The 26,531-nt window shown below is 39.2% G+C and overlaps 2 protein-coding genes across 12 annotated transcripts in view; both read left to right on the top strand.

The window, feature by feature from the left end:
- ACMSD (aminocarboxymuconate semialdehyde decarboxylase) overlaps window positions 1-15,152 on the top strand; it is a 64,461-nt gene extending 49,309 nt beyond the window's left edge. For 2 of the 5 annotated variants that reach the window (XM_061439464.1, XM_061439490.1), the window contains 2 exons: window positions 7,369-7,467; window positions 12,434-15,152. In XM_061439464.1, the coding sequence (XP_061295448.1) occupies window positions 7,369-7,467; window positions 12,434-12,496 (162 nt within the window). In that variant the 3' untranslated portion in view covers window positions 12,497-15,152. Of the gene's footprint in view, window positions 1-7,368; window positions 7,468-12,433 lie in introns of those variants that run through there. The other 3 variants (XM_061439483.1, XM_061439471.1, XR_009740958.1) reach the window with 3 other exon arrangements.
- Window positions 15,153-24,286: 9,134 nt separating this feature from the next.
- Window positions 24,287-26,531, top strand: part of CCNT2 (cyclin T2) — a 31,785-nt gene continuing 29,540 nt past the window's right edge. For 5 of the 7 annotated variants that reach the window (XR_009740955.1, XM_061439419.1, XM_061439401.1 and 2 more), the window contains exons 1-2: window positions 24,287-24,444; window positions 25,231-25,312. Coding sequence is in view for 4 of the 7 variants with exons in the window: in XM_061439419.1 (XP_061295403.1) it covers window positions 24,287-24,444; window positions 25,231-25,312 (240 nt within the window). In the remaining 3 variants the exon portion in view is untranslated. Of the gene's footprint in view, window positions 24,445-25,226; window positions 25,313-26,531 lie in introns of those variants that run through there. The other 2 variants (XM_061439434.1, XM_061439427.1) reach the window with 1 other exon arrangement.

Below are 26,531 nucleotides of genomic sequence, written 5' to 3'. Positions count from 1 at the left end.
TTAGCAGAGTCATTTTATAGGGGAAAAATGGCTAGACAGTTATTATTAGACTATATTTTAAATACGGAGATGACTATCTAGTTAAGGACAATTAGCCTCTTTGCATTATTGGTTAAAGTTCTTAGATTAGTTTCAAGACTAATAGTCAACTGAATGGATTTCCTAGGAGGGGCTTTTGGCTTCCTTGGTGGCTCAGTGGTAAAGAATCTGCCTACCAGTGCAGAAGACCCGGGTTCAATCCCTGGGTCAGGAAGATCCCCTGGAGAAGAAATAGCAAACCACTCTAGTATTCTTGCCTGGAAAATCCCATTGACAGAGGAGCCTGGAGGGCTATAGTCTATGGGGTCACAGAAGAGTCAGACACAAATTCACAATTAAACAGCAGCAAACAGCAGCAGGAGGGGCTTTTAAGTTCTATAAAGTCTATCAGAAAATTGCTCAAGTAGTTTATCAAGCATACTAAACTATATATGTAGAAAAAGCACTCAACAAACTCCAACAGTCTTTCATGATGAAACCACTCAAAAACTGGTAGAAAGGAAGTTCCACAATCTGATAAAGGACATCTATGAAAAATCCACAATTAACATCATACTTAATGGCAAAAGATTGAAAGGTTCTGTTCTCACCACTTCCATTCAACATTGTATTAGAGATTGTAGCCAGGGAAATTAAGCAAGAAAAAGAAATAAAAGGCATAAAAACTGGAAAGAAAGAAGCAAAATTATTTGAAGATGACATGACTTTGTATATATAAAATCTAGAGAACCCACAAATAAAGCATCAGGGCTAATAAAGAGATTCAGCAAGGTTGTAGAATAAATATATAAATTATATACAAATATATAAGATAAATATACAAAAATTACCCACATTGCTATATACTAGCATTGAATAATCCATAAATGAAATTGAGGAGACAATTCCATTTACAATAGCATCAAGAAGAATAAAATACTTAGCAATAAATTCAACTAAAGAAGTGAAGACTTGGACACTAAATTACAAAATACTGCTGAAGAAAATTAAAGAAGACCTAAATAAATGAAAAGACATCCCATGTTCATCTGCTGGAAAACTCAATGTTGTTAAATGGCCATACTTCTCACATTGATCTACAGATTGAATGCAATCCCTTTCAAAAATCCAGGGTTTGTTTTGTTTGTCTTCACAGGAATTGACAAGTTGATGCTAAAATTCATACGGAAATACAAGGGACCCAGAATGGACAGAATGATTTTGAAAAAGAACAGAATTGGAGGACTCACACTCTCAATTTCAAAACTTTCTACAGATATATAGGATAATCAAAACTGGGTGATAGTGGCTTAAAGACAGACATAAAGATAACTTATTCTGAACAAAAGTACTAATACAAGTCAATAAAGAAAGAATAGTATTTTCAATATATTGTAGTGGGATAACTGAATATCCACATGCATAAAAAGAATAATAATTAAGTTGGATCTCTTCTTCACACTCAAAATACACAAAAGTTAACTCAAAATGGACCAAAGACCTAGAGGGAAGAGCTAAAACTACAAACTCTTAAAAGAAAACTTAGTTGTAAATCTTCGTGATGTTTAGGCAATAATTTCTTGACTATGACACCAAAAACACAAGCAACCAAAGAAAATAATTAAATTCATCAAAATTCTAAAATTTGGGCTTCAAAAGATACAACGAATGAAGTGAAAAGACAACCCACAGAATGAAGAAAATATCTGTAAATCATACATCTGGTAAATCTGTAGTATTTAGAAAATATAAAGAACCTGGCAACTCAACAATAAAAACGGAAACACATGGGCTCGAATAGACACAAAGGACATATAGATATTCCTTCAAAGACATACAAATGGCCAAGGAGCACATGGAAAGATGTTCAACATAATTATTCGTTACAGAATGCAAATCGAAACCACAGTGAGATACCACTTTACACCTACCATGACAGCTATAGTTTAAAAAATGGACAATAACAAGCGTTGGTAAGGATTTGGAGAAATTGGGACCTTCACACATTGCTGTTGAGAATGTCGAATGCTGCAGCCACTGTGAAAAACAGTTTCTCTAAATGTTAAATATGGACTTATCCTATAAGTCCTATATCCTTATACACCTAGGAGCAACTCCACTCCTAGGTATATACCCAGGAGAAGGGAAAAGGTTTTCATAAAAAAAATTTATGAAAACACTTGTTCAGAGAAGCATTACCATAATAGCCAAAAAGTAGCAACAACCCACATATCCATTATCTGATGAATGGATAAACACAATGTGGTGTATCTATTCAATGGAATATTATTTGGCCCAAAATGGAATGAAGTACTGATTCAGGCTATAGCATGGATGAACCTTGAAAATGATATACTAAATGAAAGAAGGCGACATACTGCATGATTCCATTTACATGAAATGTCAGAAGGGGCAATTCCATAGACACAGAAGATAAGTTAGTGTTTTCAGGGGCCAGAAGGAGGAGGTAACAAGGAGTGCCTGCTAATGAGTATGCAGATCACTTTAAGGTGATAAAAATGTTCTCAAATTAGTGGGAATGATAACACAAATTCACGAATATACTAAAACACATTGAACTGTACACTTTTAAAGAGTTGATTTTCTGGTATGTGAATTATATCTCCAAAAGAGAAAAATGGGGCTCTCCTACACCCCCGAACCCTAGTCTTCATTTGTGGAGACACCTGATACTTGTTTCTTGGCCGCTGTTGCTGCTGTTGTTCAGTTGCCCAGTCATGTCCAACTCTTTGTGACCCCATGAACTGTAGCACAGGAGGCATCCTTGTTCCTCACCATCTTGTTTCTCAAGAAAGAAGAAACTATCTTGTTTCTTGGCTACCATTTATGAAATAGACTTTACCATACAAATATATGTGTTTCTATAGGTTTCTTATTAGAAACAGAAATATGAGTATAGCAAATACATTGTCCTAGACTTTGTTTTCCCCTCTTTATAACTTTCTCTTTTTTCTTATTAATTGTTTTTATAGGAGTATAGTTGATGTACAATGTTATGTTAGTTTCTGCTGTATATTAAGTGAATCATATTTTATTATGTACATATACATTATGCATCATACATATACCTACATCCATTCTTTTCTAGATTCTGTTCCCATATAGGTCATTACAATACAGAGTAATGAAAGGAATTTTCATCCCAATCCCAAAGAAAGGCAATGCCAAAGAATGTTCAAACTACTGCATAAATGCCCGCATCTCACACACTAGCAAAGTAATGCTCAAAATTCTCCAAGCTGGGTTTCAACAGTACGTGAACCATGAGCTTCCAGATGTTCAAGCTGGATTTGGAAAAGGCAGAGGAACCAGAGATCAAATTGCCAACATCCATTGAATCACTGACAAAGCAAGAGAGTTCCAGAAAAACATCTACTTCTGCTTTACTGATTATGCCAAAGCCTTTGACTGTATGGAAAATTCTTCAAGAGATGGGAATACTAGACCATCAGACCTGCCTCCTGAGAAATCTATATGCAGGTCAGAAAGCAACAGTTAGAACTGGACACAGTACAACAGATTAGTTCCAAATCTGGAAAGGAGTACATCAAGGCTGTATATTGTTACCCTGCTTGTTTAACTTTTATGCAGAGTACATCATGTGATACACTGGGCTGCATGAAGCACAAGCTGCAATCAAGATTTCTGGGAGAAATACCAATAACCTCAGATATGCGGATGACACCACCCTTATGACAGAAAGCAAAGAACTAAAGAGCTTCTTGATGCAAGTGAAAGAGAGCGAAAAGTTGGCTTAAAACTCAACATTCAGAAAACTAAGATCATGGCATCTGGTCCCATCACTTCATGGCAAATAGACGGGGAAACAATGGAAACAGTGAGACTTTGTTTCCTTGAGCTCCAAAATCACTGCAGATGGTGACTGCAGACATGAAATTAAAAGACGCTTGCTCCTTGGAAGAAAAGTTATAACCAACCTAGACAGCATATTAAAAAGCAGACATTACTTTGCCAACAAAGGTCTGTCTAGTCAAAGCTATGGTTTTTCCAGTAGTCATGTACAGATGTGAGAGATGGACTATAAAGAAAGCTGAGCACCAAAGAATTGATGCTTTTGAACTGTGGGGTTGGAGAAGACTCTTGAGAGTCTCTTGGACTGCAAGAAGATCCAACCAGTCAATCCTAAAGTAAATCCATCCTGAATATTCATTGGAAGGACTGATGCTGAAGCTGAAACTCCAATACTTTGGCCACTTGATGCAAAGAACTGACTCATTTGAAAAGACCCTGATGCCGGGAAAGATTGAAGGCGAGAAAAGGGGATAACACAGGATGAGATGGTTGGATGGCATGACCAACTCGATGGACATGAGTTTGAGTAAGCTCCCAGAGTTGGTGATAGACAGGGAAGCCTGGCATGCTTCAGTCCATGGGGTCGCAAAGAGTTGGACATGACTGAGTGACTGAACTGAACGGAATGTGTATATGTCAACCCCAATCTCCCAATTTATCCCTCCCCACTTCCCTCTTGATAACCGTGTTTGTCTTCTACATCTGTGACTCAATTTCTGTTTTGTAAAAAGGTTCATTTGTACCATTTAGATTACACATATAAGCGGTATCATATGATATTTGAATTAACTTTAGTAAATTCCATTTGACAGCTATTACATTGTATTTTCTCAGTTACAAGATTCATTCACAATGTAGTGTTAGCATCTGCTCTGAGGATCATTCCTCTTTACAATATAACTTGGTGATTATTTCATTTCAGCATATGCAATTATCCTTCATTTCTTTTTATTTTGGGATATGCTATAATTTAATTTGATAAGTGTTCTGCTACTATAATACTGTTGCAATTAATTTCCTTGAAATATTTCTATTACATGCATATGAGTGGGATACTTACCAGAAGTAAAATTTCTAGTTGAAAATATGTTCCTCTTATTTTATTTCAATAGATGGATTTGTTATTGATTATTGATTTAGTGTCTCTCTTACTAGATCATGAGGTTTCTGAGGAGAGGGACCATTTCTGTCTTTTTCTCCAAAATTTGTTCATTGAACACTGTATATTATGCCATTACACAAATATATCATATTCTTATCCACTGTATTTTTAAAAATTAAAGTACAGTTGACTTACAATGCTATATTCATCTCAAGAATATCTTTCATCACTTTAATTACATCATGCCATTCTTTTCTGGCCTGCAGATTTCCTGCTGAAAAATCAGCTGATAGCCTTATGGGATCCCCATGTATGTGATTAATTGTTTTTCTTTTATTGCCCTCAAAATTCTCTTAACTTTTGCCATTTTAATTATGTCTTGGTATGGATTTCTTTGGGTTCATCTTGTTTTGGACTCTTGATGTTACCTGGACCTGGATGCTTGTTTCCTTCTTAGGGAAGTTTTCAGCTATTATTTCTTCAAATACTACTTCTACCCTTTCTCTCTTCTCTTGGGACACCTATAATGCAAGTGTTAGTACACTTTATGTTGTCCCAAAGGTCCCTTAAACTATCCTCATTTTTTAAAATTATTTTTATTTTTCCTGTTTGGCTTAGGTGATTATTACTACTCTGTCTTCCATATCACTTAGCCATTCTTCAGTATCATCTACTCTACCAGTGACTCCCTCCAATGTATACTTCATTGCTGTTATTGTATTCTTCAACTCTTATTGGTTCCTTTTTATATTTTCTAACTCTTTGTTCAAGTTCTCACTTGTTCATCTATTCTTATCCTGAGTTTGGTAAGCATCTTCACAATCATTATCTTAAACTCTTTCTCAGGTAGATCGCTTATCTTCATTTCATTTAGGTCTTTTTCTTCAGTTTTGTCATGCTCTTGTGTTTGAAACACACTCCTCTGTCTCCTGAATTTGCCTAATTCTCTAAGTTTACTCCTATGTATTATGTAGTTAGTTACAACTCCCAATCTTGGAGAAGTGACTTGTCCTAGGGAAGCCCAGCAACATGTTCCCCTTTGATCACCAGAGTCAGATACTCCAGGGGTGTCCCCTACATGGGCTGCATGAGCCTTTCTATTGTAGCAAGGCTGGCTGTTGCAGATGTGCCGGTAGTTGGGGCTGCCCCGGGCGCTAACAGGCTAGAGGGATAATTCCAAAAAAGCAACCACCAGGGCCAGCGTCAGCATGGTAGAGAGAGATTATGAAAACAGCTGCCACAAACATGTCAGTTCCCAAGGGGAGTCCCAGCTGCCCCCTGTTTCTCCACAAGACTCTCTAAGATCAGCAAGTATGTCTGATCCAGACTCCTTTCAAACTGCAGCTTCGGCACAGGGACTTGGAGCAAGTAAGTTTTTGCACATGCCCTTTAAGGATGGCCCTCCAGCCTTTAGTTCTAACATAGGCCCCACTGATTTTCAAAGCTAGACATTCTGGGTGTTCATCTTCCCAGTGCAGGACCAGGCTGGTGACCTCAGTGTGGGACTTGGACACCTGGCTCCTCAGGTAGGACCTCCACAGCTGGTTTTCCTCCTGCTTGTGAGTCACCATGCCAAGAATGTAAGTCCTGACAGCCAGTGTCTCCACCCTCCTACCTGTCAGGTTGTGGTTCTTTATGTCTTTTCTACTAGCCTTCAGGTCATTCTCAGAGATAGTTGCCCTGTTCAGTAGTGTAATTCAGGTGTGACAGGGGGTGAACTTGGGATCTTCCTATTCTGCCATCTTGAGCCCTCCCTGTCCCCATTTCTGTTTTGTTGACCAGAACAATCTAGATTTTAGCACACTATTTGACATACTGCTTTATGTATTTGTAGACAGACAAGCCTGTGTGCTTTATCATACAAAGTGTCAAATAGAACTTCAAAGCTACATCATTGAAAAACACAATCTAGTTTACAGAGATAGTAATTGTTTGTGGGGGTGGGGGGGAACTGGTTAGTTTTTGTTTGTTTTCTTTTCATTCATTTCATCCAGTTGTTAGTTTTTTACGTTTTCCTTTCTAACTCTAGTATATTTTCAAAAATTGTGGAGTCAATTGCAATGCATCATTTTAAGAAATATAGAATCACTAATTTCATCTGAAGACATTAGCATGTTTTATTAAACAAATGCCTGCTTCTTAGATTTGAGTGTTCTGCAATTCAGTTCCTTAGAAAAAACAAGGGAGGATAGAGGTTTATTTGCAGTTTTAAGAGACCTAATATCGCCACCTGCTGGACAAAATGTCAGAATACTATTTGAAGCCGTTAAATCCTAAAACTTCAAATCAGTTTGCTTCCATTAATCAGGGGAAATTTTGTTATTTTACCATAGGAGTGTTTGTAAATACAATTAAGTTTATAAGAGGTTCTTTGATGCTTTAAAAAAGTAGGGATAAATTTGTTCTTTTTTTAGGATAAAGTCATTTTGGGAACTGATTACCCCTTCCCACTAGGTGAGTTGGAACCTGGGAAACTGATAGAATCAATGGGAGAATTTGATGCAGAAACCAAGGTATGTGCCTTTTACTTCATGATCTTATTCCTGAATCTCCCTGATCTAACTGTGTTTGGTTTCAGAGCACTTTGATATGGGATAGCAAAGGACAGAGAAATTGTTGCACTTAGTATTCACAATGGCACCCCACTCCAGTACTCTTGCTTGGAAAATCCCATGGACGGAGGAGCCTGATAGGCTGCAGTCCATGGGGTCGCTGAGGATTGGACACGACTGAGCGACTTCACTTTCACTTTTCACTTTGCTGCATTGGAGAAGGAAATGGCAACCCACTCCAGTGTTCTTGCCTGGAGAATCCCAGAGACGGGGAAGCCTGGTGGGCTCCCGTCTATGGGGTCGCACAGAGTCGGACACGACTAAAGTGACTTAGCACCAGCAGCAGTATTCCTAGAACTGTTACTTGATCTTTAGAAACGGCTGATCTATTAAAGAGCAAAGGAAAGTTAAAAAGCTAAAAGTCAACCTAGTACAACGAAATTCATAAAGACAAGAAAGAAAACTGTAAAGAAGCATATTTAATAATATATTTAGATGTGCATGTTAGATGAATAAGAAAACATGTTTCTATTACATATCTACCAATCTCCAAAGTTGTAATGATTCTAGTAATTTGGATATTTAGACTCAAGTCTTGATTAACAGGACTCAAGGATGCAGAACCCTCAAGCAACTGGATTTTGTTTTTCTTTCAGCATTTGACTTTTAGGGTAGCTAACTGTGTCTTAATGCTGACACTTCCTATTCTGCCCCTTAGGTTCCTGAAACAACATGAGCTTAAAATGAGGCACTGTGTCTCCAGATTTCCTCTCCTTTGCCATCCCCTTCACATCCCATGGGCTTCTCTGGTGGCTCAGACAGTAAAGAGCCCACCTTAAATGCTGGTTTGATCCCTGGGTCAGGAAGAACCTCTGAAGAAGGAAATGTCTACCCACTCCAGCATTCTTGTCTGGAGAATTCCATGGATGGAGGAGCCTAGCAGGCTACGATCCATGGAGTTGCAAAGAGTCAGACATGACTGAGCAACTAACACTTTGACTATCCCATCCTACAGTGGTAAAGAATCCACCTGCCAATGCAGGAGACAAAGGAGACAAGAATCAGACCAACTGAGTGACTGAGCATGCAAATCCCATTCCACACATGCTCCCAACGAAACAAGTTCTTCCTAAGACTTCACCACTAGGGGACAGGGATGCCAAAATGAAAACACAGGGAGATGTAAATTCTTAAAAAATTTTACAAAAGTCTGTCATAACCCTTTTGTATGAGACTTGACTTTCTTCTAAACTAGGATCCAAAAGTTATCTTCATCTCTAATTCTCTACTCTAATTGTTAGGGATACAGCTCATCACATCTTCTTAGACAGCTTGAAGCACATTAACAGATGCCAAGAAGAGTACATTTTGATATATACTAGTTGCAAGTTATTAACTGGGAAACCTCAGACTGCTTTAAACAGGAAGTGTCTCCTCTGGCACTTAACCACCTTAAGGAAATAAAAATCCTAAATTGTTAAATGGTAGTGGTGGTTTGCCTGGAGAATCCGAGGGATGGGGGAGCCTGGTGGGCTGCCATCCATTGGGTCGCACAGAGTCGGACACGACTGAAGCGACTTAGCAGCAGCAGCAGCGGTGGTGGTGGTGGTTTAGTCACTAAGTTGTGTCCTACTGCTGCAACCCCATGGACTGTAACCCTCCAAGCTCCTCTATCCATGGGATTCTCCAGGCAAGAATACTGGAATGGGTTGCCATTTCCTTCTCCAGGGGATCTTCCCAACCCAGGAAATTAACCCAGGTCTCCTGCACTGCAGGCAAATTCTTTACCGACTGAGCTATGAGGTAAGCCTTCATATAATTGTTAAATATATACTTATTAAAGTAGAAAGCAATACTAGGATTTTCTCTACTTTTTATATCAAAAGGTGAAAATGAAAGACTCCCTATAACATGAATGAAAATAAACTAAAACCAGACTACCCCAAGCTCCTGTTGTTGTTGTTCAGTTGCAGCCGTGTCCGACTCTGAGACCCATGGACTGCAGCATGCCAGGCCTCCCTGCCCTTCACTGTCTCCCAGAGTTTGCTCAAACTCCACGTCAAATATCCTGATTAAGACTTTAATGGAATAATAATAATTACTATTATATGCCTTTTGTTATTTAATTTTATATGTCTACCACTTTCAAGTTTTCAGAAAATCTTGAATAAAAATTTATGCAGTCATAAATACATGATATTCTGTAACGTTACATGTTACTCATCATAACATTGTAATAAAGACTAAAAACAAGGGGAATAGTTAAATAAATAACAGTATGTCTATACAATGGAGTCTATACAGCCATTCAGTTCAGTTCAGTTCAGTTCAGTCACTCAGTAGTGTCCGACTCTTTGCAACCCCATGAATCGCAGCACGCCAGGCCTCCCTGTCCATCACCAACTCCTGGAGTTCACTCAAACTCATGTCCATCGAGTCAGTATAGCCATTAAAAAGTACTAAAAATCAATTTCTAAGATATATTAAGAAAGGTACAAAAATGCACATACTTTCATTTGTAAATAGCACACTATCCATTTGTGAAAAAAATTTATAAACCTACATATAAGAATTTGCTTATATATGAATAAAATATCTCTGGAAGAACAGATAAGAAACTGATAAGTCTGGGAAGAAAAAGTAGTGGTTGGGCAGTACTAGTAAAAGGAAACGTACATTTCATATCTTTTGAATTTTGAGCCACATGAAGGTAAAATTTCACTAAAAAAATTTTTAATGAAATAAATAAATCCATTTGATGAGCACAACAACACTGGGAGATAGGCAAATGCATTCCACCAGGTAGATGCACAGGAGGAAATCAAGACTTGGGTGTTAAGTGATTTGCCAAAGGGATATAATTGCTAGATTATAGCACATGAACTCAACTCCAAATCTCCTAACTCCAGGATCAGGTCTCTATCCAATACACCAAAATGTATCACCTTCAAAGGATACTTGGTAGCAACGTATTTTAAAAAGTAAAGCAAATAGTTTTTCAGAGCAGCAGCCATTATTTCTGAAGTCTTCCTTTAGAGAAGGATGACCCAGGGTGAATCACAGAAGAACCCCAAGTAAGAGGTCCTTGCTTCACATTACCCACTCTGCAAGCCTATGTGAGAACCCTGACATGGTCATGATACACAGATACACACTAATGGTATGGATGTTACGCAACCCCATACATGTTTCCTTCCACCCTCAGCTGCATGCCTGTCCTTTGCAAGCTAGACCTATATCAATTAGGGTATCACAAAGTTAACTCTCAAATCACAGGAGCTTTTTCTGTGGAGCAGATCTAATCTATAGCTGGGGAGAAGGTGAAAAAAAACTTGGCATTCTCATGTGAAATTTATCAATGTACATATTTGTACAATATTCTGAGACTCTTATTCAGGGTCATGTGAAAGGACAACACATATACAGAGAAAGTAGTGGTACCTAAGCTGTACCTTTTCTCTGTATTTGACTCCAAGTAATTCTTAAAACTCATTGGAGGGTCCTGTAGAGGTTACCAAAGAAGTCATTTTCCTAGGAGGGTTTTCCCTGTTGAAAGTCTCCTCCCCTCCTCCTACAACCAAATTTCAAACTTAGATTTCAAATAGAGGGACAAAGGGGGAATTAGAGAAGGCAGTCAAAAGGTACAAATTTCCAGTTACAAGATAAATAAGTACTAGGATTTTAATCTTCTTATGCTCAGTCATTCAGTCGTGTCCGACTCTTTTGTGACCTCATGTACTGCAGCCCACCAGGCTCCTCTGCCCATGGGATTTCCCAGGCAAGAATACAGAGTGGGTTGCCATTTCCTTCTTCAGTGGCTCTTCCAAATCCAGGGATCGAACCCGTATCTTCTATATTGACAGGTGAATTCTCTACCACTGAGCCACCAGGACTGTAACGTACAACAGGATAAATATAATTAACACTGCTATATGTTACATATGAAAGTTATTAAAAGACTAAATACTAAGACTCTTATCCCAAGAGAAAAAATATTTTTTCTATTTCTTTAATGTTGTGTCCATATGAGATGATGGATATCCACTAAACTTACTATGGTATTCATTTCATGATGTATATAAGTCAGATCATTATGTTGTACTTTTTTTTTTGCTTTTATGTTATTTTATTTTTAAAACTTTATTGTCATAATTTTTTTAATTTATTTTTTAATTGAAGGATAATTTGTTGTACATCTTAAACTTATACAGTGTTGTATATTAATCATATATCAATAAAACTGAAAGAAAAAAAGAAAATTCTTTTGGGGGCTGAATATTCCATTTATGTGTATACCACGTTTAAAAGCCTACTCATCTGTTGATGTATACTTGTGCTGTTTCTTTCAGCTGCTATGCATAGTACTATTACGAACGTTCCCTTTCAAGTATCTGATTGATACTTTAAAAAATTCTTTTGGGTATATTTAGGAGTGGAATTGTTGGGTCATACCATAATTCTGTTTATAATATGCTTAAACTTATCATTGTACTTACTATTTAATATAAAATGCATTTGCAGAAATATTTCATTAGAAACTGCTACTATAAAAAAACATAAAATTATACATTTTCTACATTAGCTATAATGTAAATAATACATTGTTTACATGTTCAAAAATTTAAAACCTCTACCATGTTTTGTCTATGATTGTCAACATATTTGAGAAGTAGAGAAAATAATTAAAGCATAAATATACCACCCACCATTCATATTTTTGCTTTTAAAGTATTGTTCAATACAAATATATGAATATAATTTTTAAAATAGTGCGGCAAAACATGGGTCAAGAGATCATTGTTTAAACACCTGTTATTCTTCTCTCACACTGGGGAACTGAGTTTTTAAAAACCTGAAGACAGTTAATAAGCTTTAAAACAGCCATTAAATAATGCTTTAAAGTAAAACCTTTTCTTTTCTTTTTCAGGATAAACTCAAAGCTGGCAATGCCCTAGAATTTTTGGGTCTTGAAAGGAAACAATTTGAATGACTGAATTTGCTACAAAGGCAAATTTCAAGAAGACATTTTACTTTTGCTTTTAAATACGTATCACATATGCATTATTGAAATCCTATTTTGAACTCTTTTATCCAGAAATAGAATATATCCAAATACCCTAAACCATTCATAACAAAAATGATTCTCATGTTTTTATTCTGAAAAGAAGTACATTATTTCATGTGCAAATCAAAAATTATTTTCTGACAGACTTTAAAATTAATGGCAGAAATAAAAAGCAAAATGCCATTAATGATTCATATGAAAAAAATAACAGATTCATCCTAGAGGGTTCATGTAGGTTCTCTACTTTGAGCAAATATTTGTTAATAGGTCCCAAATAACCTGTTTTTATTCACTTTAAATACCTTCCATTAGCTCAGAAGTGGGCCGGGAATGCTTTAGAGTCCAAAAAAAAAAAAAATACACATTTTCCATAATCTCTAGGAACTTACAGCCCAATTAAGGGGGCAAAATACATGTTTATGGAATAATTACTAAGCAATAAAACATGCATGTCACAGAATTTCAGTTAAGAAAAATTCACTTGATTCCAACTTTGGGCACATCTTCACAGAAGCTGGAACTCGAGATGAGTCTATAAAGATGAATAAGGCATGTTAAGAGTTGGAAGATGGTAAATAGGAAGGCAAAACAATGGGAACATAGTTTCCATATGAATAAGAACTTACCTATTCTGGAGAAAAGTTTCAGTATGTAATTTACTTTTACCAGAAACTCTTTCCATTTGAAATACTGAGGAGACTGTGTAAAGCAAGCTGTGGAGGTTGAGCAGGGCAATACCAGGGTAGCCTGTTATACTCACTGCATTTCTATTCATTCCACCTGGTCTGCTGAAGATGAACTTGGTTCTGGGAGGGGTGATGAACATCTGTGGTTCATGTACCTCTGGCTGAATTCTAAAACGTAATTTTTCAAAATTACCCGCTTGCTTTAATTGTGGTTTTCTGGCTTTTTGTTTTTGTGTGGGGTTTTTTGGCCTCATCGTGGCATGGGGGATCTTAGTTCCCTGACAAGGGGTTGAATCCATGCTTTCCCCGTGCAGTGGAAACACAGTCTTAACCACTGGACCACCAGGGAAGTCCCATCCTCTTGATTCATTCATACTTCTTTTCCCTCCTATTAGTCAAGAGTTGAGTATGACATGTAATTTGTACTGATTTAATCTTTGCTAAACTACACTCATCCTATTATTTTATTTTAGTCTATAACTCCCATCTCTTTCTTGCTCCTCCTGTTGCTTTCTAAGACTTTACCCACCCAACACTTTGCTTGTTACTCCAATCTGCTTTAAAAGAAAAAGTTGAGTCAAACAGCAACATGAAGCATATGTTATTATTTTTTACTTCCCCATTCTTTGGGGGAAGATGTCTTGTTTCTTTTTAAATATTCTGTATTTGAGCATTTTAACATAGTGTTTGAGGACTGCTTTATTATGAAAAGTAACCTGATCATCTCATTCAATGTAATTTTAACAGATATATAGATAAATACATAGTTTAAATAGATTTGGGATATATTCATATTCATAGAGTATTTATGTGATATGCCAGGGTTGTAAGGCAGTTCCACACACTGGGGACATAGAAAGTTAACAAAAAGGATAAAATCTGTTCTCTGATGAAACCTACAACCTGTAGGGTAAGAAACTATAAATAAATAAAGGAGGGAGGACAAAGAAAGGAGAAATGGAGAGCAAGAGGGGAGAAGGAGGGAGGGAAGGAAAGGAGGGAGGGAGGAAACTTTTCTTATACTGATAAACATTATGCAGAATTAAAACAAGAAGATGTATAGAATGACTCGGGGAAGGATGGGAGATAAAACATTAAGTTGTAGGGCCAGGGCACACCTGTTTAAAGAGGACTTTGAACTAAGACTTGAGTAACAGAAAGAAATGGCCATGGAGAAGAGTCTTCTGGGGAAGGGCTAGAGCAGCAAAGGCTCTGAGGCAGAAAAGAGCTGGGGCAGAGCTTGTGAGCAAGGGAGAAACAGGGATGAAGCTGAAAAGCTGGCCAGATAAGTAAGCTGTGGTCGAGAGTTTAGATGTTCATATTAAGTATTTTAGTAAGCCAATGGAGTTTTAAAAATAGGTTTGTGACATGCTCTGTCTTATGTTTTTAAAAAACACATTAACAGCTCTGTGGAGAATTATTTTAAGGTGTCAAGAAATGATGGTGGCATGGGCAAGAGTAGTAGAACAGGGACAGTGACATGGGGTTGTAGGGAGAAGCAACAGCACTTGATAAATGTGAGGACAAGGGCAAATGGGAAAGAAAAAAATCAAGGCTGATTCCCAGGTGTCTGTGTGTGTTCAGACCATAGTTTGTTCAGTCTCCTACATTTGGACATTATATGTAATTTCCAATATTTTGCAATTACAAATAATGCTGCAATAAAATCAGGTTCATTTGTGATATCACACATAAGGGTAACTCCAACATAGATTTGATCAAAGATTTAACTCCAAGATAAGGTAAAACTATGCAGACACCAGAAAAGATGAGAAACTTCCTCTTTAATCCAAATATAAAGAAGGGCTTTCTAATGATGTCCTTTCTGTGCAATAATTCTGGGGACATTTATCCTCTGTAATGTAGCGAAGGCTATTAAACTCATCCATACTTTAGACAGATGCCTTGACTCCTAGTTTTTTTCACTTGAGCATCTGGGTTGATTTATTTTACCATTGTGAGGAAGACTGACAAAAACAGGTTTGGGAAGAAAGAGAATCAATAGCTCTGCTGTTGGACTTACTATATTTCAGATGTGTCTTAAACATTTAAGTAGGAATGTCCATAAGCAGTTAGGTACACTATTTTGGGGAGTTAAAGAGGGAAGTTGGGAAGAGGGCATCAGTGTATAGAAAGTATTTAAAGAAATGAGACTGGATGAAATCACCAGGAGAAAATGTAAAGCAGAGAACCAAAAGAACCCAAGACTAATTACTATGATTCACCAGCACTGGAAACTAAGTAGTGCTCAGGGAGGTAGGAAGAAAACCAGAAAAAATGTATTCAGAAGTAAGGGGGAGACAATGCTTCAAGAAGGCCTAATAGCTTTAGGCATTAAAAAAGAAAAAATATAAATTATTATGGTACTGGGCTTCTTTGGTGGTACAGGGGCTAAGAATCTGCCTTGCAATGCAGGGGACACAGGTTGGATCCCTAGTCTGGAAAGATCTCAGTGCTTCGGAGCAACTAAGCCCACGAGTCACAACTACTGAAGCCCTTGCACCTTAGAGCCCATGCTCCGCAACAAGAGAAGTCACCGCATGAGAAGCCCATGCACCGCAGCAGAGTAGCCCCCGCTCGCCACAACTAGAGAAAGCCCACGCACAACAACAAAGACCAAGGGCAGCCAAAACTAAAGTTTTTAAAAAATCTTTTCAATACATTGGTACTTAGTACTTGGGGGCAGAATCATATGCTCTCAGTATAACTCAATCCCTTTATCTCAAAATAATTCCACTTCCTATAGTCCCAATTCTGATCAATGGCATCACCCAGTCACTTAAATTTTCTCCTTCACCCATATCAAACCTGACATTAAGTCTGATAGATTCTGCCATCTTTATATCTTTCACTTATCTATTCTGTCTTCCCTAATGCTTCCAACTAGATTCAGGTCCTCAACTCTCATCAAGATTATTGATATTATCTCTTATGTATATTCCTGCTTCTTGGCTTAGTCTGGCATAATCCACCTTCCACCCTATGGCCAGAAAAATTTTTCCAAGTATGTATCTGATAGCATTGCTCTTTCTCTAGTGCTCTTTAAAATTCCTCAGGACCTAGAATGATGGTTTCTAGGCTTTGAGATGTCATTAATCAGTATTTTCCCCTTTTAAAAGTTGTACTGATATTGCTAATAGCAGACACTTCTCAATTTGAATTGCAATTGCTATCTTCCCACTAGACTGGAACTTCCTTGAGAGCAGAAATGATGACCTAATTAATTTGCATCCAACAGTATTTACTGAGGGTGCACCATGTACACTAGGTGCTGGGATAATGTAAGTAAAAACAAACATGGTTCCTGCCCTCAGCTGCGCTTATAATCTAGTTAGGGAGACAGGTATCAAACAAGCAACAAATTGATGTAAAATTGCTACTGTGACAAGAGCTAGGAAGGAGACACACATAGTGTATACTACTACTACTACTAAGTCGCTTCAGTCGTGTCCGACTCTGTGCAACCCCATAGACGGCAGCCCACCAGGCTCCCCCGTCCCTGGGATTCTCCAGGCAAGAACACTGGAGTGGGTTGCCATTTCCTTCTCCAATGCATGAAAGTGAAAAGGGAAAGTGAAGTCGCTCAGCTGTGTCCAACCCTCAGCAACCCCATGGACTGCAGCCTACCAGGCTCCTCTGTCCATGGGATTTTCCAGGCAAGAGTACTGGAGTGGGGTGCCATTGCCTTCTCCACACATAGTATATATAAAGCTTAAAATACGGGACATGAGCCCATTAGAGTTGGGGAGAGAATTTTCAGAACTGTTGCTTCAGCTGGGTTCTGAAGAGCAGACAACAGCTAAAAGGTAAAGAGGCAAAGAGGAAAGAGAAGAGCACAGAGAGAAGAGCATAGATGAAAGCCTTGTGGCAGGAGAGAACACAGCAGGAAGGGATACCACTGGGGCTGGAGGTGAGAAAGCAAGACATTCTTGGTACAAAGAGACAAGATCACATGGGTGCACACACTGGTTTGAGGAATTTGATCTATCAAAAGGCTGTGAGGTTTTTAATTAGGGTATGTCAGGGAATGTTTAACAGTAGGATTCCTGTGTGCTGTTTCCTGTCTCTCTTGAGCCCTCTGTTCCTTATCAGTTCCTGTCAGGAACGAGTGGAGCGGCAAGCCGCTCCCAGGACTGAGATCAAAGAGATGGGATGCTTGCATAGGATTTCCTTCATTAGCTTTTCCATATGGTGAAAGGGATGATTTACAACCCTCTTTTGATATGGATGTCTTTTGGCTTTATGGCCTCTATTACTCCTTGTTTCCTTGGTAACCTGTAAAGTCTGGTCTTTTGATGTTTATCTGAAGAAGCTACCTTGTAATGAGCTATATATACTCACACAGAGTTCAATAAAGGACCTTTGTCCCACTAGAGACTTGGGTCCCTGTGTCCTTCTTTCTTTCTTTCTTTTTCTCTCCCTCTCTTTCTGACTGATTCTCTGGAGTGTGGAAGCCTGCCGAGCTCATTTTCCTGCCCAAGCTTTCAAGACCTCTGAAGACCTCTTGAGAGGGTGCCCTGTGCCTATGTGAATGGTACAAGCCCTGTCCTAGGGTTTTATTGGTTTTCTGCATAACCCAGGGAATATTAGCCTCTTTCCTTCTTTCACTTTCTTATCGTTGACTCTGGACCACCAGGTTCCAGTCCATTAAAGGACTGCAACAAGGATATAACTAGTTGAAATTTGAAAAGACCCTTCTGGCCCTAACATGGCACTTATCACACCCAAAATCTCAAAAATCTCTCAAGAAAATCCCCCTTTTAGGCTTTTCTCTCCCTTCTTATCTAGTATATGTACTTTGCCAAAACATAGCCATAGGGGGAAAAAAATCCCACCACCATCAGATTCCAAAGGACAACTCTTCATAGTCATCCAAGTATTTCTCTTCCTTGGACTGGACCCTTCTCCAAATTTTCTACCTCCCCTAAAAAGGAAGCCTGTTCTAATTCAACCCAATATTTATTACCCAACCAGAAAACTTACACCTATATTCATCAAAAAGAATGATACAAATGAATTTACAAAACAGAAACTCACAGACATAGAAAACAAACTTATGGTTACCAAAGGGGAGAGGGATAGATTGGGAGATCAGGATTGACACATACACACTGCTGCTGCTGCTGCTGCTGCTGCTGCTGCTGCTAAGTCACTTCAGTCGTGTCTACTCTGTGCGACCCCATAGATGGCAGCCCACCAGGCTCCCCCGTCCCTGGGATTCTCCAGGCAAGAACACTGGAGTGGGTTGCCCTTTCCTTCTCCTACTGTATACTAAACAGATAACCAACAAGGACCTACTGTATAGCACAGGAAACTATATTCAATATTTTGTAATACCCTATAAGGGAAATTAATATGAAGATGAATATATAAATAAAGTATTATATATAAATAAAATGTTGTTGTTTAGTTGCAACATCATATTTTACTTAGGACTCTTTTGCAGCCCCATGGACTGTAGCCCGCCAGTCTCCTCTGTCCATGTGATTTCCCAGGCAAGAATACTGGAGTGGGTTGCCATGCCCTTCTCCAGAAGATCTTCCTGACCCAGGGATCAAACCCTCGTCTCCTGCATTGGCAGGCACACTCTTCACCGGGGAGGCCCAAAATAAATACCTACAAACATAAATAAATATTTATTTAAATGTAATTGGGTAGACCAAAGTTTGTTCAGGTTTTTCCATAACATCTTATGGGAAAATCTGAACAAATATTTTGGCCAACCCAATATATAGCTGAATCACTGTGATGGACACTTGAAACTAATCAACTAACCAACTAATCAACTATAGTTGATATCATAAATCAACTATGCTGCTGCTGCTGCTAAGTTGCTTCAGTCATGTCTGACTCTGTGAGACCCCATAGATGGCAGCCCACCAGGCTCCCCCATCCCTGGGACTCTCCAGGCAAGAACACTGGAGTGGGTTGCCATTTCCTTCTCCAAAAAAATCAACTATACTTCCATTTAAAATACATATATTCAATTATTTAAGATGAATTTAATTAAAATAAATACCAACTTCATATTTGTTTAGCTTACAATGATTCTGAGGCTTTTTCCGAAACAAAATTGAACAAAAGTGAATAGAAGTTTCCATTTCTGAATATAAAACACTGCTCACTTTTATCAGATACCTAATAAAAATTTTTAAGTTCATTTTTTAGAAGTCAATCCACAAACATGGTAGAAGAGTTCAAAAGCATTAAATTCAATGTATGTCACCCAGAGGGAGCCAATTTTATCTGTTATCTGTATATGTGTATTTTCGTAAAGGTAATCTATAATTATACAAGTACTGACTATGCCAAAGCCTTTGACTGTGTGGATCACAATAAGCTGTGGAAAATTCTGAAAGAGATGGGAATACCAGACCACCTGACCTGCCTCTTGAGAAACCTTTATGCAGGTCAGGAAGCAATAGTTAGAATTGGACATGGAACAACAGACTGGTTCCAAATAGGAAAAGGAGTACGTCAAGGCTGTACATTGTCATCCTGCTTATTTAACTTATATGCAGAGTGCATCATGAGAAACGCTGGGCTGGAAGAAACACAAGCTGGAATCAAGATTGCTGGGAGAAATATCAATAACCTCAGATATGCAGATGACACCACCCTATGGCAGAAAGTGAAGAGGAACTAAAAAGCCTCTTGATGAAAGTGAAAGAGGAGAGTGAAAAAGTTGGCTTAAAGCTCAACATTCAGAAAACTAAGATCATGGCATCTGGTCCCATCAGTTCATGGGAAATAGATGGGGAAACAGTGGAAACAGTGTCAGACTTTATTTTTTTGGGCTCCAAAATCACTGCAGATGGTGATTGCAGCCATGAAATTAAAAGACACTTACTCCTTGGAAGGAAAGTTATGACCAACCTAGATAGCATATTGAAAAGCAGAGACATTACTTTGCCAATAAAGGTCTGTCTAGTCAAGGCTATGGTTTTTCCTGTGGTCATGTATGAATGTGAGAGTTGGATTGTGAAGAAAGCTGAGTGCCAAAGAATTGATGCTTTTGAACTGCGGTGTTGGAGAAGACTCTTGAGGGCCCCTTGGACTGCAAGAAGATCCAACCAGTCCATCCTAAAGGAGATCAGTCCTGGGTGTTCATTGGAAGGACTGATGCAGAAGCTGAAACTCTAATACTTGGGCCACCTCATGTGAAGAGTTGACTCATCGGAAAAGACCCTGATGCTGGGAGGGATTGGGGGCAGGGGGAGAAGGGGACGACAGAGGATGAGATGGTTGGATGGCATCACCGACTTGATGGACATGAGTTTGGGTAAACTCTGGGAGTTGGTGATGGACAGGGAGGCCTGGCGTGCTGCGATCCATGGGGTCGTAAAGAGTTGGACACGACTGAGCGACTGAACTGAACTGAACTGAAGCTAACTTAGGGCTTCCCAGATGGCGCTAGCGGTAAAGAACCCACCTGCAAACGCAAGAGACTTAAAAGATGTGGGTTCAATCACTAGGTTGGGAAGATCCTCTGGAGGAGGGCGTGTTAGCAACCCACTCTAGTATTCTTGCATGGAGAATCCCATGGACACAGGAGCCTGGAGGGCTCCGGTCTGGTCCACAGGGTCACAAAGAGTTGGATATGACTGAAGTGACTTAGCAAGCAAGCTAACTTCAATTTGGACGCATTATAAAACTCTATATTTATATTCCCTTCCCCACTGATGTTGTAGGTTTTTGATATCACAATTTACATCTTTTTATCTTGCGTGTCTCTTAAGTTTTTGTAGTTATTTTTACTACTTTGTCTTTTAATCTTCAAACTTTGAAAGTAATTAACTTATCACCTTTACAACTTTACTCTGATTTTTCCTACATAACTTACCAGTGATATTTATCCTCTAATATGTTTTCCTGCAGCCAATTAACACTGTTTTGTTTCAGCTTAAAGAAGTCCTTTTAACATTTCCTGTAAGGCCAGTCTAGTGGGGATGAACTCCATTACCTTTTGCTCGGCTGGAAAACTCTCTCCTTCAACTCTTAAGGACAGCTTTTCTGATATTCTTGATTGGCAGCTTTTCTTCTTTCAGCACTTTGATCCCTTCTTTTTAATAGGGGACTAGTATTTCATTGTATAGATATATCAAACTATTCAATTCTCAAATCATGAATGGTCATGCTTCCAGTCTTTTAAAATTGCAAACTACTGCTAAGAATGCCCTTAAATGATGTTTAACATCTTTTCAAATGTTTATTTGCCATCTGTATCACTTCTTTGTGAAGTATCTGTTCAGATCCTTTGCTCCCTTTATTTTTTTTTTTGGCCACTTAGCATGTGGGATCCTAGTTCCCTGATGAGAAATGGCACTCATGTCCTCCTGCATTGGAAGTACAGAGTCTTAACCACTGGACCACCAGGGAAGAGCCCCCCCTTTGCCCATTTTAAAATTGGGTTCTTTGTTTTCTTATTGAGCTTTAAGAGTTATTTGCATATTTGGAACACAAGTCCTTTATTAGAAAGTGTTTTGCAAAGCCATTTTCCTTGTACTTTCACTCTCTTAACTGTCTTTCACAGAGCATAAGTCTTTAATTTTAATAAAATCCAACTTAATTTTTTCTTTCATGGATCATCTTTTGGTGTTATATCTAAAAACTCATTGCCAAACAAGTCACCTAGCTTTTCTCCTGTTACTTTCCAGAATTTTTAAAGCTTTGCATTTGACATTTAGGGATATGATTACTTAAAATTAATTTTTGTTAAAAGTGAGATCTTTGAGATTTTGTGAGATTTGTGGGGGTTTTTTGCCAGATAAATGTACAGTTGTTTCAGCGCTATTTGTTGAAAAGATGATCTTAATTTAAGTGCCTTTGCTCCTTTGTCAAAGATCAGTTGACCATATTTCTATAGGTCTATTTCTGGGCTCCCTATTCTGATCCACTGATGTATGTCTATTATTTTGCCAATATACACTGTCTTTCATACTGTAGCTTTGAGGTTGGGTAGAGCCCATTCCACTTCTTTGGTATTGTGTAGGCTATTTTGGGTCTTTTGTCTTTCCAAATAAACTTTAGAATCAATTAGTACTTATCTATAAAAGAACTTGATAAATTTTTTATTGGGATTGCATTGAATTTATAAATGAAGTTGGGAAGAACTGACATCTAGTGATGTTAATTCCTGGAATCCATGAACTCAGAATATCCTTCCACTCTATTTTCTTTAATCATAGCTTTATAGTTTTCTATAAACAGATCCTGTATATATTTTAGATTCACACCTGTTTTATTTTTTATAAACGATATTGTGTTTTTAGCTTCAAATATCAATTATACATGGCTGGTACACAGGAAAGCAACTGACTCTTGCGTATTATAATTCTGCTATAGTCACTTACTAGTTTCAGTTTTTTTTAATACTCAAGATTTTCTACATGAACAATTATGTTACTAGGAACCAAGTCAGTTTTCTTTCTTTGTTCCTGATCTGCTTAGCTTTGATTTCCTTTTCTTACAGGATTTATGGGACAACTTTGAAAGGAGTGATGAGACGGGAGTCATGCTTTAGTAGGAAAGTTTCTCACCATTAAGCATGATGCCAGCTCTAAGGTTGTATTAACTTCACTAAGTTGCATAAGTTCTCTTACATTCCTAGTTTGTTAGAGCTTTTATCATGAATGAGCGTTCAAGGTAGACACTTTTTAAGTGTTGCTTTCAGTCAATCTGCCCTGGAACTTCTAAGCAAGGTAGCTAAGAAAGTTATTTAGACAACCGTTCACGCCAGGTGACTACCAAAATACCTCAATACTGTGTGTGACGGGGGGGGGGGGGGGGGGGGCCGGGCAAGCCAAGATATATCAGTACACTGAGCGTCGGAGCGCCCAAACGATGACAAAAGCCTGCAGATTTAATCAAGAACTCAATGAAAGTACCAGTTGCCTTTAGAAGTATGTCTTCCTGTGCTCTAATCTTTGGCAAATAGGAGCCTGGTGGGCTTACCGTTCAAGAGGTCGCCAAAGTCGGACACGACTCAACAACTTAACAACAAAAATTTAAAACTTAGAAAATTATTCACACACAGTAGGCGTTGGCTCAAAGCCAGAGACGCACCCACTCCCAGGGTGGAGCTCTGCGGAATTTTCTTGCAGGAACAGGAGAAAGGGTTAATGAATACTGTTACCATATTCAACACTGATAATTTTTTTCCTCAGTTGTTTTTACAGCACCTGCTTCTCTTCAAACTTCTCTTTAAAATCAGATATTAAAAAACCACTACCGAAACGGACTCGAAACCTAGTTTGGAAATCCAGCTACTCTGATTGCTAATTGGATAACCTCTGGCAGGCAATTAAAATAAACCCTCGGCCTACGTAGTCGTGGAATTCAAACAAGATAATGTAGAGGAAAAGCACTGAAGAACAGCACAAACGTGGAGCGTCATTTCTTCTGCACCCTTTCTCAGGTAGGTCCCTGCCAGAACCACCCGTTGGGGGAAGACTGTCCGCCACTTGAGAGTAGGGAGCCTACGATATTGCGCAGACAGACGCTGTGAAAAATAGAGATGTGCCGCGAGACTGCGGCACAGCAAGGTTTTGGTTTTTTTCTTAAGCGCTGCCAGACTCCAGATTCCAGCATCGCCGGGATTTGAGAGTTCACGCCCAGGACATATGGCGCAGCCGCGTGCCCGCCTCTCTTGTCATCCGACCCGAAACCAGTCTCTCCCTTCCTCTCCACCACGCCCTTAGCCCAGCCAATCCTAGACCCAGCATGCACCGCGCCGACCTTTCCCTTCCAGCCGACCCCCACCTCTGGGCGCCTCCAAATGACAAGCGGCGCGGAGCATTGTGGTCCCGTACGCGAGAGCGAGGATGGAGGCAGGAAAGAGAAAGCAAAAGGCTTGGGCGAGCCGATAGGGCGGTCCCCGCGCACGCGCACGCGCGGCGACGGGGGTGAAAAGGGGCAGTGCCTGGTCTACGGCGAGCGGAGTGGGGCGGGGTCGCGCGGCCTTGGCGGGGAGTCTGCGAGCCCGGAGGGGCGGGGGGTGGGTGAGGGAGCGGGCGGAGGAGGAAGTGTCATGGCGTCGGGCCGTGGAGCTTCTTCTCGCTGGTTCTTTACTCGGGAACAGCTGGAGAACACGCCGAGCCGTCGCTGCGGAGTGGAGGCGGATAAAGAGCTCTCGTACCGCCAGCAGGCGGCCAACCTCATCCAGGAAATGGGACAGCGTCTCAATGTGTATCCTTTCTTATTCTTGGCCTTCCGCCGCTCACGCCCTGTCCCTCTCACTACTCGCCCGGTCGCCGGGCCTGGTGCCCCGCGAACATGGCGCCGTCGCCTCGGCCTTTGCTGGGCCACGGCCGCGCCGTAAGGGAAGGCAGGTTCGGGTTCGGAAAGTCGCGAGCGACCGGCGGAGGAGTGGAGGAGGAGGGGAGACCGGGAATGCGGGCCGGGAGGCTGCGTTGTGTAATCTGTTTGGGGCCGCGCGTGGTGGCGGCGGGGGATGGGAGTGCCGCCCAGACGAGAGGGGACTTTTAGGGATTATCGCAGAAAAAAGGCGGTTGCTTCCACTTCTCGTCCGAGAGGGGCTTGAGAGCTAGCTCTCCCAGCGAATTTGATGGCGGTTCTCTCGTACCTGGGGAGCGCACGGGAGGTCTTTATATTCTTGACAAGGTTTTGTATGGGTGTGTGCGCGCGTGTTTCAACTCTGATTTGAGGTTTAGTCAGCCGTAGCCATTGATCAATCCTTCCTGGGCTCGCTTAATTTCAATATTAGAGCGAAATGCTCGGCATTTGTTGTTACTGTTAGTATTACCATTTCGGTGTGGAGCCTTTTATAACCGCCAGCCCCCACCCCACCATCCTGTGGTTATTTATTTATTTACTTATTATTTACAGTTTGGGGATTGGTTTTGAGTGAACGGGTGGCGTTGGAAAAGGACCGTAGATCGGATATTTTCCTTCAAAATTGTTTTGGAAAGAGATCTTGTTTTTCTCCAATATTTCCTAAATGTTACGTTCCAGCTCTCAGCTTACAATAAACACTGCGATTGTTTATATGCACAGGTTTTACATGCACCATTCTTTCACCAAATTCAGCAGATATGTAAGTACTATTTTATTGCACTATTTTATTGTTTGTTTTTACTGCAACCAAATTTTAAGGTACAATCGATACGTAGAAAGGAGTTGGTCGTGGATTTTACTACTGTATTTAGTGTTCCAAGTTAACAGTGAAGGTGAATGGCTTGAACATTTTGCTTCAAATGCGCGGTTTCTGGTTCGTTGGTTTGTTAGTTTTTTAATTTGGGATGACAAGCTGCCAGGCGCTGTCAGGCTCTGCCGGCTCTTTTGAGCTGAGAGATAAATCAGAAGCATTTCTTTTCTCAAAGAGTGTTTATTACATTTGTATGCATTTAAGTTTTATATTCGACATTTAAACAATTTAAGGTAATTAAATTAAACAATTTTAATGTACAATGTGATGGGGAGACGCGGTCATCTGTATTCATATTGTTTCAAATAGTATGAATTGGGCTTAGTTTAATTGCAACTTTGTTTTGTAGTAATCCTTTGAAAGAACTGTTTTGCTATTTTAGCAAGAGTATTTCACTTGTTAACACAATTTAAGTTGTCAAACGTTATTTATCACAGGTTCGCATTAGTTGTCTACTTAAATTTTTGGTGATTTGAATTGTATCTTGCTTCAGACAAAACTATGTCGTGTATGTGTATAATTAGTTTGAAGTTCATCTTACCTTGCAATACTAAGGTACTGATTTGGAACATATGCTGTAAATCTTGTGTGTCACAAATTGAGTAGTGGCTTTTAGTTGCAATTTTAAATTATGAAACAGGGCAGTTGGGTGTGTGCTCTTTTCAGAGAAACATGCATACTGTGTTGTACCTGTTAACAAAACTACGTATCATTTAGAAATACTTTAAGGTAAATATTTTACCTTATTTCTCACCATGTTTTTTACTCGTAGCTATTATTTTAGAGTGTTACTCTGAAAGGTGTGTGGAAAAATTGACCATGGAAGACTTCATGCATGGATTGTTATTAGACCTTTTAAGAAAACAGTTTTTGAAAAGGTTCTTTTTTTGAGTTGGAAGAAAGGAAAAGCTTCATAGTTTAGATTGATTCCTATATTAATCTCTTCTGATCATAAATCTGACTTGGTTTATCAGATTGGCATATAGGTTTATCTTAAAAACAATATACATTTCTTATATACATTTCGGTCTCTTGCAGTCTCCATAGCTTCTACTCTTCATCTTTTAAATCTGTGTGATTCTTGTTCTGTTTTTATTTCCCTGGTTAT

This window comes from Bos javanicus, chromosome 2 (genome assembly GCF_032452875.1).
Source record: "Bos javanicus breed banteng chromosome 2, ARS-OSU_banteng_1.0, whole genome shotgun sequence".
Taxonomy (NCBI): Eukaryota; Metazoa; Chordata; class Mammalia; order Artiodactyla; family Bovidae; genus Bos; species Bos javanicus.
Note: the sequence above shows the minus strand (reverse complement) of the source record. Positions and strands in the feature narration are given on the sequence as shown.